The 16,345-nt window shown below is 32.9% G+C and overlaps 3 protein-coding genes across 8 annotated transcripts; 1 reads left to right on the forward strand and 2 right to left on the reverse strand.

Annotated features, from left to right (window-relative positions):
* LOC107940290 (pentatricopeptide repeat-containing protein At3g62470, mitochondrial) lies at positions 1 to 3,656 on the forward strand. 4 transcript variants are annotated; one of them, XM_016873723.2, is made up of 2 exons: positions 1 to 2,008; positions 2,913 to 3,656. In XM_016873723.2, the coding sequence occupies exon 1, from the start codon at positions 157 to 159 to the stop codon at positions 2,002 to 2,004; it is 1,848 nt and encodes a 615-aa protein (XP_016729212.1). In that variant the 5' UTR covers positions 1 to 156; the 3' UTR covers positions 2,005 to 2,008; positions 2,913 to 3,656. The 4 variants fall into 4 exon arrangements, with proteins under 4 accessions (XP_016729212.1, XP_016729211.1, XP_040965440.1 ...); XM_016873722.2 differs by having other exon boundaries at positions 2,955 to 3,656; XM_041109506.1 differs by having other exon boundaries at positions 2,991 to 3,656.
* LOC121225013 (uncharacterized) lies at positions 2,914 to 3,444 on the reverse strand. Its single transcript, XM_041108672.1, has one exon. The coding sequence runs from the start codon at positions 3,442 to 3,444 to the stop codon at positions 2,914 to 2,916; it is 531 nt and encodes a 176-aa protein (XP_040964606.1).
* A 2,464-nt stretch (positions 3,657 to 6,120) lies between the features above and the next one.
* On the reverse strand, positions 6,121 to 11,998 carry LOC107940282 (glycosyltransferase BC10). 3 transcript variants are annotated; one of them, XM_041109510.1, is made up of 11 exons: positions 11,665 to 11,998; positions 10,476 to 10,974; positions 9,636 to 9,734; positions 8,857 to 8,957; positions 8,684 to 8,755; positions 8,504 to 8,594; positions 8,099 to 8,179; positions 7,058 to 7,117; positions 6,848 to 6,970; positions 6,663 to 6,701; positions 6,121 to 6,563 (listed from the first exon to the last, which is right to left on the reverse strand). In XM_041109510.1, exons 2-11 carry the CDS (start codon positions 10,860 to 10,862, stop codon positions 6,447 to 6,449), a joined length of 1,170 nt encoding a protein of 389 aa, XP_040965444.1. In that variant the 5' UTR covers positions 10,863 to 10,974; positions 11,665 to 11,998; the 3' UTR covers positions 6,121 to 6,446. The 3 variants fall into 3 exon arrangements, with proteins under 3 accessions (XP_040965444.1, XP_040965443.1, XP_040965442.1); XM_041109509.1 differs by lacking the exon at positions 11,665 to 11,998 and adding an exon at positions 11,335 to 11,480; XM_041109508.1 differs by lacking the exon at positions 11,665 to 11,998 and adding an exon at positions 11,232 to 11,414.
* Positions 11,999 to 16,345: the final 4,347 nt, after the last annotated feature.

Here is a 16,345-nt window from a genome sequence, read left to right on the forward strand (position 1 = left end):
TAGTTTTGATATTTATCCCGGAACTAAAGCCACCAAATATGCATAGCATAGGGACCTTTTAAAGGATTTTACCAAAGTTGTACGATGTATCTATCTGCTCCTCCCCTCAACCTCCGTTTACTTATAGTTGGTCCCTTTTCTTTTAACGGCGGTTAAATGTATCTTTCTCTAAGGACTTTCTCAGCCGCCGCCCCTAGCTTCATCCAACGCCATTACAACTCTGGGTTTTCTTACAGATTCATCCATGGCGGACCAAATGCAGACTTTTTCTTTCTCAACCAGACACCAAGACCACGAGAAAAACGACGACGTCGAGGAGGGCAAGTGTGTTTGCCTCGTGGTAGCTCTCTTCCCTTGTTTAATTTGCTTCATCCTTCTCCTTATCATAGTCTCCATCGTTTTAGTCTTCAAATTCCATTTCCTTTGCCACACTCCTCTTCATTCCGTCATTTACAAGCACCGTTGCTAGCTCTAGATTTGAATCTGAGAGGTTTCTCTAGTGTCACCGGCGGTGATAGAGATTCCGATACCGACACCGGATCCGGTAGCACCGAATCTAGGTCGGACCCAAAGGAAGTTGAGAGAGTATGCAAGGTGATCGACGAATTGTTTAGCTTAGACCGAAACATGGAAGCTGTTTTGGATGAATGTAGGATTAATCTTACTCATGATTTAGTCATTGATGTACTCAACCGGTTTCGGCACGCTAGAAAACCGGCGTTTCGGTTTTTCTGTTGGGCCGGACAAAAACCGGGGTTTAATCATGATTCCAGGACTTATAATAAGATGATGAATGTTTTAGCTAAGAATAGACAGTTTATAACCATGTCGAGATTGATTGAAGAGATGGGTGCTAATGGGGTTTTAACATTGGATACTTTTATTATTGCCATTAAAGCTTTTGCTGCCGCCAAGGAGCGGCGGAAGGCAGTCATGGTCTTCGATTTGATGAAGAAGTACAAGTATAAAGTGGATGTTGATACTGTTAATTGCTTGCTTGATAGTCTTGGGAGGGTTATGCTTGCGAGAGAAGCGCAAATGCTTTTCGAGAAGTTGAGAGATCGGTTTATGCCCAATTTGAATTCATATACGATATTGCTAAACGGTTGGTGCAAGGTGAGGAATTTGATGGAAGCAGGGAAGGTATGGAATGAGATGATCGATAAGGGTTTCAAGCCGGATGTTGTTGCTCATAATGTTATGATCCATGGGTTGTTGAGGAGTAGGAAGACGTCTGATGCAGCGAAGTTGTTTGAGGCCATGAAAAGTAAAGGGCCTTTGCCTAATGTTCGTAGCTATACTATTATGATTAGGGAGTTTTGCAAGCAAGGAAAGATGAATTTCGCAATTCTGTATTTCGAGGAAATGCGTGATTCCGGATGTTTGCCCGATGCAGCCATTTACACATGTTTGATCACCGGTTTCGGAAATCAGAGAAATATGGACGTGGTTTTTAGATTGTTGAAAGAGATGCAAGAAATAGGTTGTCCACCTGATAGTCAAACCTACAATGCCCTGATTAAATTATTAACGACTCAACGAAAGCCGGACGATGCAATGAGGGTATACAAGAAAATGATTCAAACCGGAATCCAACCAACAATTCACACTTTCAACATGATGATGAAATCGTTCTTCCAGTCCAGGGACTATGACACAAGCCGTGCAATTTGGGACGAGATGCGCGAAAAGGGGTTTTGCCCTGACGATGTTTCTTACACCATTTTCATCGGAGGAGTAATCCGTTTAGGTCGATCAGGAGACGCATGTAGACTGTTAGAAGAAATGTTTGAGAAAGGAATGAAACCTCCTCAACTTGATTACAACAAGTTTGCAGCCGATTTTTCTAGAGCCGGCAAATCAGACATACTTGAGGAACTGGCTCGAAAGATGAAGTCCTCCGGTAATGTCCAAGCCTCGGATATATTCACAAGATGGGCCGAGATGATGAAGAAAAGGGTTAAGAGAAAGGGTCCTTTCAAAACCGATGGAAGGTGCATCTAACAAGGTAATGAAGCATTTTCTCTCTGGTTTTTCATGTATTTCAATGGATCATACTGCAAATATGACCTTTTCTGTTATGGCCATTGGATGTGTATATTTTTCTTTTTTCAGTTGTTGCATGCATTCTGTATTTGTAATGTTATTGGCTTATTGTTTAGCTTATTGGTTCCTTTCAACCCTAAACCCCAATGGATAAATGTAGGTAACATCTCAGTATGACTAATTACATGGTGGTTGGAACTTTTCACCAACTCAAACAATAAGTTCTAACTGCTCCAATTATATACATATATAAGGTCAAGACTTAATTTGTGGGAATCAAACCAACTTGTGAACTACTAATATATATATATATACACACACACATGGATTTATGCTATACTCGAAAATACATTATGAAGTTAAGTATTGGTTAAAACTTCTTTATTAATTTCTTTAGGTTTCAAGTTTTGATAATAAATTTTAAAATACAAGATTGGTTTGGAGTAGTGACTGAAACCCCATGATAACATGAGTATTTGAGTGCAAGTCGACTCTTTTGAGAAAAATTTTAAATATGTTATCTATTAGAAGCTGAAGGATCTTTCAAAGGATCGATATTGTTTCTGGTTGGGGTTTTGTTGAACTCCCCTCTTCTTTAAACAATCTTAGACACTCAAACTCTCCATAAATCAGAAAGATAAAATCCTACTGAACTATTAAAAAATGTGTTAGCTCAATAAACAACCCTTCAAATATTTATCAGAAAAAAGAGTGGAATTTACAACATAATGACTCTTACCATCAATAATTTCAAACAATCTATACAGAATACCATATGTTATTAGACATTGTTTTCCCATACAAAATCTACATATATATATATAAACAATTATAAAAACATCATCCCCTACCTCTCAAATTTGCAGGCTATACATTGCTTGTAATAAAATCAATCTCTTGTATATCAGATTCACTCCTTCGACTAAACGACATTTCTCTAATAGTATCCAAAATGGGCTTCCACGACCTCACCGTATACGACCTTCGAACCCCACCATGTACCGTCGTCTCCCTTCTCCTCGTCCGGCCGTTCATGGTCATCGTCGTCCTCGACAAACACCTAGTTTCCGGCAACGCACGGTGGGATTTAGCTCTTTCCGTCAACCTCTTCACCAGCGCCGCCATATCCAGCGGAGAAGTGTCACCCTTTAAAGTCGAAAACGGCAGCACAAAGTAAAGCTGGCCTGGTTGGAGCGGAGCATCGGGGCTTAGTGGCTGGCACCCTGCCGATAAAAGCTGAGCCGCGGTGCATAGAAACTGCTTAGGAGGGTTCCCTATGGCTTGACTTACTGAGATGGGATAGTCCAAGTCCTCTACGTAGCCATTGAGATGAACTAGTCGAACTGTGTTCGGAGATGCATGTTTGCAAGAGCAAGAAGAAGATAGACAACACCCCATTCTTTTACTTGGATTTGATGTTTCTCTATTAAATTATTATATATATGTAAAAGATAATCCTTTCTGACGCACTTGTGATTTGGACTGTTTTGCAGGTTTGATTTTAGTGTGATGTATTTGTCTTTCTTGTATAGTTTTGGTCAATGTTAGGGGGAGGAAGGTTGGCTACTCATCATTAAGCAATGGTATACTTTTGGGTGTAATTATGTGTATTCATCCGTTTTACTCTAAGAGTGTAGTCGTACTCGTATTAGGATGATAATTAGGTAAAACCCTCGAAATAATCTTAATTTTAAGATTCGAATTTGATCCAAATATATGAAAAAGAAGTCTACATACATAATTATGAACCGTGGTGTTGGCGAAATCAGAAATTATTTTTGAGCGCGTGAAATTAAGTCATGTATTTTTATGAGAATTAAAATGAAATTTCATCATTATGTTAGCTTAATCATTTATAGTTTTTCAAAGATTAAATTAAAATTTATTGGAGACCAAAGTGTAATGTGACCGTTTATCAACATTTTAGCTTAATATCGTGATTTTGTATCGATAATTCTGAACATTGTGAAAGAAACTTTTAAGTAGACTCTCAAATCCCGTAGATTTTAAGCTTTGCTTTAAAAGAAATTTTCATAAATAAAATTGTGTGCCTCATTTAATTTCTTGTGTATGGTTATTATAGTTGATTTTATATTGACATGCTTGCTTCCACAGTTTTCATTTCATGAAACTCAAACTCTAAAATTCGAAGTCTCGAGACAACCTAGTGTCAAACCTTTAAACCATAGATTAACATGGTTGAAAAATTGTGTACCTAATTAAGAATTATTTTTCCTTTGAAATTAAAAATAATTATTTCAACTAATTTTAAAATCATAGGCAAATAATTGTTAGAAATTGAAATATTTTAATACGCAAATATCACTCTCACGTTTCTCATCTTTTAAATTGATCCAATGAAAAAAATAAGAAAAATAATAAAAAAATATTAATACTCTGAATTGTCACTCTCAACCGACGATATCTTTTTTTATTTTTGTTTATTCTAAAAAAATTATTTCCTTTATAGTTAACGTATATTTGCATGTATTTTAGTGTTTATAAAAATGCATTTGGAGTACTGATTGAGTCTTAGTTTTATTAGTACGAGCATGGTTGTCAGTGCATTGTTATCCTCTTAATTAAACTTGTATTTTAAAATCTGAAAAGCAGATAAACTAAATCCTAAACTTTCGACAAATACAAAGACTTTTAACCTATTTTAACATGCTCATTAAATTGTAAATTTTTTATTTATAATAAAAATATAAAAAAATATATATCTAATTAATCATCTTATTCAACAATATTATTTCTTTAAAATGAATTATGATTTTTCTAAGCAATAGACACAATCTTTCAATAAAATATGATTGACTTTCCTGTTTGATTATATATATATATATAAAATATTAAATACCGTGATTTTAATTTTGTTGGCTGATATTGACCATATAATAACAACATGATAATAACTCATCTTAAATTAAAATTACATATAATTTTAGGTTTTGGATTAAAAAAAATTGTAACAAATAATTCTTTAATAAAAATACCAATTTATTATTATGATCGAATTAGTTTGAATTATAAATTAAATTAAATGATTTTTAAACTTTAAAAATATAATTTATTTTTCGACAGATAAATAAATAAAAACCATTAGAGATCACCCCCACATTATCACAATAACTTCTTTTACAAATTAAAAGGAGAAAAGAAAAAAGACTTAAATACCATTTAATTAAAATAAAAATAGGCTCAAATTGAATCAAGGATTGAGATGGATGTGACCCATAAATAGCACGAAATTGACTAATACCACCCGTCTCATTTGACCATTACACACCATAAATTTCTTTAAGCTGTAACATTTACTACTTTTAACTTCATAATTTTTTTCCACATTATCTCTTTTATAATTTTTTTCCACATAGATTTTATAGAACTTTTTTAGATTTTATAATGATGTATTTGGCGATTCAAAATTTCCGAACCAACTTTTAACATAAAAAAAACCGACCAAACTGAACCGACTTTGATTCGGTCAAGTTAGTCAACTCTTTTATTAACCAAGTTTTATTATCTATTATATATTATAAAATATAAATATATTTTAAATAATTTTAAATAATATAAAATAAGTCAATTTTTCTACCATTCAATTGCAAGATTCAAAAATTTGTTAACCAACCGAATTAACTAATTAAACTAAGGTCAAAACCAATAATCCCCCTAGTTAAATCGAAACCAAAAAAACTAAATGCATCAATTTTATTGGTTAAAACCGAAAATTGCTTACCCCTACATTGCACAACCTCAAAGTTCTCTATTAACCCACCTTAACAGACTCCAAATTCAAAGATCAAATTGAAAAGAATTATCACTTTCCAATATCACACCGTAAACCTTTCGAGATATGACATAACCTCAAAGTGCCACATCAACTCACCTTGACGGAATCCAAGTTTTGAGATTAAAATTGAGGAAATTTATCAAGTTCCGCGACTAATATGAACCCTACGAACTGGCCCAAAGAAAAATAACACGGATTTAAAAAGTAAGCTTCATATTTTCCAGAAAAAACAAAAGAGAGGTGCATCAGTCTTGTTTTCCAACTTTTACACAAAAAAAAAAATGAATCTCCCCCACTATTCTTTTCACATATATAATGATCATGATAACAACAATAATAATGTAATGACTGGCTGAATTTTTTTTGGGAAGGGGGCGGGGGGGGAATGGACAAGAAATTACCCAGCTGGAAGGACGCAGCGCTAACAACTCGTTAGCCTCCGCTCCAGCCTAATTCGAGTCAGTCCTAACTGCTCTTTCTGTAGCCCTAGCATTTGATAATTGCGGTTGCGAAACATGGCCATGTACAAAATGTATATAATCTGTGTGTGAAACCGAGATTGGGAACCGAAGGATCAAGAAAAAGCGGACCAAAGAATTCACAGTCAAAAATTGAGGAGCGTCATCAATTTATCTACGGTTTCGGGGTAGAATTTTCTTGCGAATAGGTAACACGGTCGTTTGATACCATTCCAGAGACAAGGTTGTACCAAGCGTTCACTCTGCGGGAGGAAAAAGAAAACCAGAAAAATATAACCGCGTTAAGAATCTCACAATTTTACCGTGTTGTTGAAGTATGAGAATGTGCTTGAAATGTATACCTTAGCCTCACTTGTTACATGGATACTCAAGTCTATTGACTGCAAAAAAATATAATGCAAAACTCATCAGAACCCAAATTCATACAGAGAAACCAAAACCTTCTCAAGTGTATCGGTTAAAACATGAGGCGGTGAGTTGTTAAACAGCAAGTAGTTACTTAAAAATAAAGCGACAAACGAGTTACCGTAATGTTGTTCAGAAGATCCTCAGTAACATCTTGAGCCTTATATGATTTAGGGTGCCACTTTCTCTCAGACCAGTCAACATGTGTTACCGACCAGTTGGCAATACCACCAGGATCAATCATCTGATGGCACAAAAATTGGGGAAAAAAAAAAAGGGAATTAGGAGAAGTGTGAAGAGTAGAAAACATGATCCAGATTGTGATTCTCACATTGAAAAAGGTTGGCAGGTAATGCTCATCTGCAATGCAATTTTTGCCGTCGAAACCTGGCTGTAATAATCAATATTATGGATGAAAACAAGTCAGCAACATAAAATTTGTGCGCTAATTCTATATGTTACTTCGATTTTCTACAGATTATAGTTACCAGATAAATAATAATACGTATCTCCATGATGAATTCATTCATTTCACTATTAAAAAAGATATAACCATAATCAAGCTGAAGTGAGCCGAAACACTACAAAGCTGGAGCTCAACTCCAAACTCAAGGCTCAAAGCGTGGCTAAAGCTTGATTGAGGTTCATTTTTTTCAGATCAAGCGTGGATAAAGAAGTCAAGCTTCTAGAGCTAGGTTGATTACAATTCAGCCCTTGTCATACAGTACAAGAAACTAAAGAAAACCCAAAAAACTATCAGGCTAAGCCTAAACAGGTGAAGTTTATGCAGAAACTAACATCTAACCTGATCTTAAATTTATGCAAATCCAGAGTTCGTAAAAAGCTTTACTTTCCAAAGAAGTGCTTATTTTATCTTAGTTCACAGGCAAGCCATTTACACCTAGAAATGTTGTCTCTTTGTGCTAACACAACAGTTAAATAGAAAGAGGCAGATAAACATTGATTGCACAACTTGAAACCAGCCTCACTGAACAGAAGTAGTGGGAATACAGAAACACCTATTATATCCCTAAAAAAGCTCTACATATTTTATTGAACGATATTCATCACTCTACTTAACTATATTGAAACATATCTTGACTGAATTGGAAAGGGGCAACGGGGTCAGAAGAATGAAGGGAGAGATCAGGAAAATAGAAATGAAGTATACTTTCCACTTTCACTGATATACTTCAAAAGGTAAATAAGGCTTGTGACAAACCAGAGCTGGCAGGCTACTTTTCAATATTACTTTCGGGAATGATGAGAGTGGAAAAGTCACCAACTACCTCATCCATAAATCAAAGGGAGTTGTAAATTCAAAACAAAGCTTATTAGAGTAAATCGAACTACAATTTAAGATCAAATTCACCTTGCAGTAATCCCGGAACCTTGAGTAGTAAAGACTGTCAGCCATAACTATCAGAGCATGCTGTCGCCTCATTGAGAACCACTGCACGAAATTCACTCATTTATTGCCACAACAAGACACTAAATAAGTTGGTTTAAAGAGGTGATGCTGAGAGACTTTGTAGCTGGACAGGAGTGAACATTCAAAATGAAAATACAAAATGCATCAACAATGAGGAATGGGGATCAAATTTGACAAAATATAGGACACCAGCAGAGACACATGGCCTTCATACTGTCAATAGAGTTTAGTGAGACAAGGTTCATTAACATGTCCCAGCTACAGATTTACCATTTAGATTGACCTATTGTAACGTATATTTACCTAAATAATAATGTCCTCTATATTATATCAATTCAGACATACCTGTGCACCCTTTCTGAAGTCTTTCTTTTCTACTTCAGGTAACATGTGCTCTGAATATCTTCCATTTCCATGCGGTCCAGGATCCAAAAAGCTGGTGAAAAAAGGAGGTAGGGGAGACATATCAGACAAGGAAAAACAGTTCCCTGAATGCCTCCTATTCACTCTTAAGATTTCACTTACCAGTCAACAAAACTCATATTAGCATGCATCAGATAGTTGTAGATATAGTCAAAATTATGCAATGGAACACAGCTGCAAAATTACAATTTTGTGTAAGTCTAAAAGCAATCCTTTGAGGTGGGAGAAAAAAGGGACTCGGGGGGGGGGGGGGGACATGATGAAACTATAGTTACCTCTCAGAAAGTAACACAAAATGTTGGTTATCAGTATCTTGTAGAGCATGAGCCAATAGTCGTTTCTCTGCATCAACCATAGAGATCTTTCCCCATACAACCTGCAAATTCAGTAAATCCAAGGATTACTAGTCACCAAGTTGTGCACTACAGTGCCACTATTAAATATGATAGCAACATATCAAAATGTCACAATCAGTTCGACTACAGCACAATGGATAAGAAAACTTAAAGCAATAATCATGTCAATAAAAGTAGATGAATTACCATAAAATAATAGTTGTAATTGGTGAATAGCCTTTTAAGATTACAAAGTTTGACCAGAATTTTGAAATTAAAATCAACACACATGCACATACCTAACAGCTAACTGCACAAGAATCGTGTCTAGTAGTTGGGTGTAAAATGATGCTGTATCTAAAATGCTGTATGCATTCCAAGAGATTTTCCCAAACTAAAAACAAAGCTGGACAGTAAATTATGACAGGACTCGACAAACTCTTGATACAAGGAAAGATACAGGGCAGTCTACCCTTTTCCCTCCGATATACTGAAATTAAGTTGTTGCCTATCAGGTTTCCTGCTGGAGCCATTTTCAGGTCCACAGCAGATGAATCACTGTTTTTTCTAATGACAATAGTAAAAAATAAGGACACTTTGCATGTACACCAAAAATGCAGAAGCATGGAATGATAATTCCAATATAACATCATATCAAAGGAAAAATGAAAGAAAGAGATAAACAGCAACCTAACAGAAAATTAATCTAAGACATCTACCTCATCGCTGCGAATGTCCCGATTAAGAAAGTAGCGGCTCACATGAACTGGTTTTCCTTTTGATGCATGGACATAAACAGAAAATTTTCCATCATGTCCCTGCCAGAAAAATGAGCGAACATTCAACAAATATACAGAGTTAATAACATCTTGAAAGAAACTAAAAACCACAAATGCAGAAAAAATAAAAATTATTGCAATGCCTTTCCACAAGAACTCAACAAAAAAGTGTGAAGTAAACAGACAGTCAAACATAACTAAAATTTTATAGACAGAGACATCCTGATGCATACAACGCAATGGAAATGGAATTGGAGTTCCATCTCCACCGCAGCAAAAGTATCAAGTCAAAATAAACCAGATTGATATCACTATTACCTTCACCACATACAACCCATCTTTGCATCCACAATCAACAAAGAAAATGATGTTCACTAGAATGAAATACATGACTCATTTATAGAAGACAATTCACTGACATAAAAACCACTATGATGACCAGCCTGAATTACTTTATTAGAATCAAACAGAAGAGAAAATGTGCTATTTGGTTCACAGATAGGCTCCATATAACCAGATGCTTTTGAATCTATAACAACAAATGTTCATTAAAAAATAAACAAATACTCCTACAAATTAGTTCAGAAAAGAAAATATGACACAAAACAGGCAGGGTACTTAAGGCCAACAGCCAAAATGTGATTCTTTCTTAGTAAACATCTCCTACATGGCAGATTTTGTGTATAACCTTGAAAGAATTTCTTCACAATATATCAGTTCATGAAAGCCAGGTTCAAGAATAATAATCATGATACTAAATGGGTTAATAAAATAACTTACACGGAAGAACATATCCCAAAGCTTCTCGAAAGGAAGTGAACTTGGAGTTAAGAACATGAACGCGATTTTCGGATTTTTAGATTGGACAGGAGGATTACTCAAAATATCTCTAATCACAACCTGTGATGCAATCTCCTCATCGCTTAATTCCCTTGTCGGCGAAGGTGGAAGCCAATTAGTAAGGACCTTGCAACCTCTTGAAGAAAATACATAACAAGCAGCACTGCCTTGTGGTGGATAGATATAAGCACAAACTAGGAAAAGGCAAACTAATGAAACCAATGAAATAATCCATATCGGCCTCTTCAAAGGAGGGCGGTGGCGAGACCCAGGCAAGATTTGCATATCACCCATGCTGCCTAGTCGCCACGCCTGCGCTCCCTTCATCTAGTACAAACACCACAACTTTATATTCATGCAATTCTCTTCTTCCCCAAATTATAAAAGCCGCAAATTCGGAAACGAACACAGATTCTCCGATCAGTCAATGTAAGGTGATCTGCAAAAGGAAAACCACAAGGCAAAACATTAGAATACTAAGATCGTCGAGACCAAAAAACAAATCATAGTCAAAGACATCAGTTTAGATTACCAAGTACAACAAAATTCAATCAAATACTAAACCCTAAAACTTCGGGCAATGGAATTATAGTTAAAATAATCTTTTAAGAAAGAAAGAAAACCCGTAAATCAAGCATGTGTTCTACTTCTACGCATTTCGAAATATTTTTTTTTTAAATAATAATACAAATTTACCCTTTCTTTTAAATCAAATCGCTTGAGAGCAACAATTATCAACTAGTTAAGCACAAAAATCATAAATTCATGAAATAAATGCAAAGTTCTGAATTCGCGTAACTACTAAAACCAAACACACGGTCAGCTTCCTTTCAACAATTTCTATGTCACCAAAAAAAAAAAAAGAAGCAGCAGAAACGTGTTGCAATTTGCCAAAAAAAAAAGTCAACCCAAATCGACGACCTCGCTTGTCTCCAGTCTACCAAAAGCCCAAGACTAATTCAAATCTAACCCAAAAAATAAAATAAAAAATTTAAACATTTTCACACTCAATTTCCTTCCTCAAGTCAATACCGTCCTCCCCATCATAAAGAACTAAATCACGCCTTTCTTTAAACAAAAAACAGCAACACGAAGCAGCAAAGTGAAACAAATCAAGAAGCGAGTTTACCTGAAGAATGGAGTTGATCAAAAGAAAAAGTGAAGGGAAATCTTTAAAATCTTTCAGGATATTTCGAAGATGCAAAAAGAAAACCCAAAAATAAGGACTAAGATCTAGGGCAGGCCGAGCATGAACTAAGAAACAAAGAAACAGATTTGTATTGGATTATATTTATATATAAAAATATATATAAAAAATAGAGAGAGAGATTAATCTCTGTGAATTGAGGTTTTTTGATTCTTGAAAATGGATTTCGTTTATGTATTTTGTTTGTGGATTCTTTGATTTTGATTTTTTTTTCCTTTTTAGGTTTTATTTTATTTTATTTTTATAGATGTTGTTTATAAGGGAGGGGAAGAACGGGGTCAAAGAAGCAGTAGGCGGGTTAGAATTTTCATTTTTCTTTTTTATTAAAGGCTTTACTACAAATTTGAACCTTAAACTATATCATTGTTTTCATTTAAGTACACATCAATTTTGTGTAAGGGAGAGATTTTTTCGATTTCCATTTAGTTGGAGGGGGTGGAGTGGGGCGATTGGTTTTAACCTCAATTAAATTGGTTAATCCGATCGGTTATCGGTTTTTGAATCCTTAAACCAAATCGACCAAAAAAATTTACTTTATTTTTAAATTATTTAAAATATATTTATAATTTAATCATATAAATCCAACCCAATAGCCGAAGGTCAGTTAATCAAAAAAACAAACCGAATCAAAGTTGGTTCAATTCGGGTTTTCTTAATTAAAACCGATGGAGTCAGTTTTCTCATGTTAAAGTCTATTAAAAAAATCGACCGATTAAATCGATTGCTCTCGTTAAATTTATTCTATTTTACCCCATAAGTATAAAAATACGTGTGCCGTATGAAATTTATAGTTTAAGTACCTTTTACCAAAAATAACTTTAGGTCCTAAATTTAAAAACCGGTATAATTTGAGGGGCAATTTTATATTTAACTTTTTTTTAGCTTACAAAATTAAAATCAAACCAAGCCGGCGACTAATTTAATGGTGTGTGTGTTTGGGTTTCATCTAATTGTTTATGTAAGAATTCAGTGACTCAATTTTAATTTTAAAAATATTTTGTTGAATTTAAATGCAAACCATTTAAAATAAAAACATAGGAACGGTCAAAACATGAAAGTGAGCTAATTTCATCATTGGTCCTTAAAATTTAAAATGTTTTGATTGAATTCTTAAAGCCTCAATATCGTATCGATCAACTCATTTCGTTAACTTAATTGTTAGTTTGGACGTTAAATGCTAGCTCAAATTATTTAAAATACGTAAATCAAATTACAAGTATTTGTATACCTTCTATATAGAGGTGCTCATGGGTTGAACTTAAGCTCATTTTTTTTCCTCGATCTTGCTTGGTCAAGCCTATTTTACTATTTGAAAATTTTCAAAATAATTTATTAACAAATTTATTATTTAAAAAAAAAGTGAAACAAACTACTTAGGTCAACTTGGGCAAGTTGAACTCGATCAGGCCTCGTCCTAGCCATGAACACATCTACTTCTACATGGACAATTTGATTAACGTATTTTAAATATGTTCTACGTTAAATTTGAACTAGCATTCGGTGTCTAAATTGATGACTAGGTTCACGAAAGAACGTAATTGGTGTAAAAAATTGATGATATAAGAACTCAATTTGAAAATATTTTTAAATTTAGAGACTGGAATAGAAATTAAACAGTAATTTAAGGATGTTGGATGTAAATTTTAAAGACTTTTGTTGATTTTGATGTAGAAAAAAGTGATTAAACAATAGTATTAAATTGAGATTGCGCCTGCCATAGGACATGACTAAGTTGAAATTGACTTCCATCCACTAATTCATATAAAATTATCCATTGTGATTAGAAAAAAAACTATAATAAATGTGGAAAAAATGTATTTAAATTTTTAATTAATATTAATTTCAAGTTTAATTTTTTTCATAATTTTATTTTACTAAATGTTGGCATGTTTTATTCTACAATATATTATATTTGGTTATAGGTGTGTAATTTTAAAATTTATTATCATTTTGATCAATAAGTAATTGGGTATAATGGTAAGATATATTATACTCCCAAAGAGAGAACGTGTGTTCAAACTTTGGAAACAAAATTGTTGAGAGAGGCAGTCACTTTTATAGATATTAAATATAGCCGATTGAGTTTTAGTTCGATTAGCATGGGCATTGTTGTCAATGCAAAAGGACTTGGGTTCGAGTGCGCTGAAACGCATCATTCTCCTATTTATGGGTTCGTGATGGGCTATAAATAACTCTTATCACACTATGTAAAAAAACATATATTGTTCAAGAAAAATAAAACATAAGGGTTTTTCTATAATGCTTTTTTTTTCTGAATGAGGGTAAAGTAATAATTTTATATAGCGAGCAAGGGCTGCACCAAGGGAGCTAGCAAGGGCCAGGGCCCTCTCGAAAATGGAAAAAAAATCATATTAGTCTCTTTATATATTATAAAATTGTAAATTAGTAATTAACCAAATATAGTTAAAGTTGAAGTTTTTGGAAAAAGTTTTATATTTCCATGCGTGATTTAAATATCAATTTAATATTTGATATTTTTTTCCCTTTTCTTTTATATTTAATGATGTTTTTGGAATATTCAAAGTTGGGGAGAGGGGATGCATACAGGTCAAAAACAAGCTAAAAGACAACAACCCTACTTCTAGAAATTCAAATAAAATGCAAATATATATATATTAATTAAAATAAAATGCCACATAAAACTTGAACCAAATTTAAAATAACTCGAAATATTAATTAAATTATTCAAATACAACCTTGAACCTAAATTTGGAAAGATTCAAAATCGACAAATAAAATTCTAAATTATATCTTTTAATTTAGGCTATTTGAAATTAAAAGAAGAAAATTAACAAATGCGTGAAATAAAAATATTTAAAAAAAACACACCCTAGAATCTTTAATCCTTTTAGGGTCAATTTGATAATTTGAGGATTAAAAAAAAAGAAAGAGAAAAGAAAAGGACCAAAAATGCAAAAGACAAAAAGTACGTTAAGGCCAACTTTGCAATTCAAAAATTAGTTTGGATATATATTGTTTAAATATGTAGAATTAAGAAGATACTTTTTAAAAAGTTATTTTTTGTTTAGGAATTTATATGTATAGTCGATTGAGTCTTAACTCAATTGGCATGGACATTGTTGCTAATGTTGGAGGGCATGAACTCGAGTGTGCTGAAGCGCATTATCCTCCTATTTATGAGTTGGAGAGAAACTATGGGTAGTTTTAGACATTGCATCAAAAAGAACAGATATAATCAACTATTTATATGATTATTTTGTTTTTTTTCTTAGTTATGCTTAGAGAGTTTTTAAAGGTACATTTTATTCATAAAATGTAATATTATTTAAGAGGTTTTTGTATTAGAAGTAAAATATTATTTGGTCCCTTTTATTTAAAAAATGATAAATTAGTCATTGTATGTTAGATCAATGAGCAAATTGATTATTTATGTTAAAATTTTCATCAATTTGTACTATTAAAAATTGACGTGACTGACGGGATAACTAGATAATGACACCTAGTGTGCCACATATACCACATGTTGACATATAGAAACCATTCTTAATGGTAGAAATGAAATGAATTTTTAACCAACGAACAATTTGATCTTTGATCTAACATACAATGACTAATTTACTCATCTTTTGAATAGAGGGAGTAAAACGTAATTTGACTATTAGTATAATGATATACATAATACTTTCTCCCACGTTATCAGGTATCTTAAGTTATCTAGTTTAGTTGAATTTGATTTTTTTTTATTGATTACTACATAAAAAAATTGAAGTTTATAGTATTTTATCTTACTAATTTCTCTGGTAAAATATTTCATATATATTTTCTCAAATAAATAAAACAAAAATGATGAGGAGAGATAAAAAAAATGAGGAAAAAGTTTTAATTTATTAAAACATGTTATTTGGTATGGAGAAATGATAAATTTGAGCAAAATGATAAAAACGATAGTAAATTTGATATATAAAAGTAATATTTGGAGTAAAATGTAATATATCTATTTCCTCAACTTATAATCATAAATAAAGATAAGAATAGTTGAAACGTTATTTAAAGCATATATCAAAGAATCAGAGAATTTGATTTATTGATTTTTATTATTATTTGTTTTTGACTTAACAAAAATGAATTAAAATCGTTAAAAATGTTGAACATGTCACCTTAGATTTCGAAATATTGACACGGTTGATTGATTTTAGATTGATTCTATATAGTTTGAATTCTCCTATTTTCTTGTTCGTAATCAAAGAGTTTGTGAGACTTCTTCTATATAGCACCAAATTTTGGTGAATCTTTGGTGTCAAAGTTATGACACGAACCCGGTAAAAAAAATAAAAGAAAAAAAACTAACCTAATTCAACTCAAATCGAATCAAATCTAATATTGAGCCGCACGGATCTAATAATGCATTACTATATTGTATGTTTTTGTTGGCACATAAGAGTTTGAAAAACAAAGATCTTTTCATAAACATAATTTCATACAGAATCTCATATATATATATAATATATAGGGAGAGATATAAAATAAAAAATTTCTATTTATTCTATTGATCATGGCCTCGTCAAGAGAAAGACTACATGAATATCAAATTTCTTGGACATATATATATAAAGGCGGCATC

This window comes from Gossypium hirsutum, chromosome D13 (genome assembly GCF_007990345.1).
Source record: "Gossypium hirsutum isolate 1008001.06 chromosome D13, Gossypium_hirsutum_v2.1, whole genome shotgun sequence".
Lineage (NCBI taxonomy): Eukaryota > Viridiplantae > Streptophyta > Magnoliopsida > Malvales > Malvaceae > Gossypium > Gossypium hirsutum.

Coding starts and splice junctions, on each gene's coding strand:
- LOC107940290 (XM_016873723.2), top strand. CDS start 157: ATGTATCTTTCTCTAAGGACTTTCTCAGCCGCCGCCCCTAGCTTCATC.
- LOC121225013 (XM_041108672.1), bottom strand. CDS start 3,444: ATGGGGTGTTGTCTATCTTCTTCTTGCTCTTGCAAACATGCATCTCCG.
- LOC107940282 (XM_041109510.1), bottom strand. CDS start 10,862: ATGAAGGGAGCGCAGGCGTGGCGACTAGGCAGCATGGGTGATATGCAA. Junction 8,958..9,635: donor GGGACATTCGCAGCGATGAG/GTAGATGTCTTA, acceptor CTGAATTTGCAG/GTTGTATGGGGAAAGATCTC. Junction 7,118..8,098: donor GGTTCCGGGATTACTGCAAG/GTGAATTTGATC, acceptor TGATTATTACAG/CCAGGTTTCGACGGCAAAAA.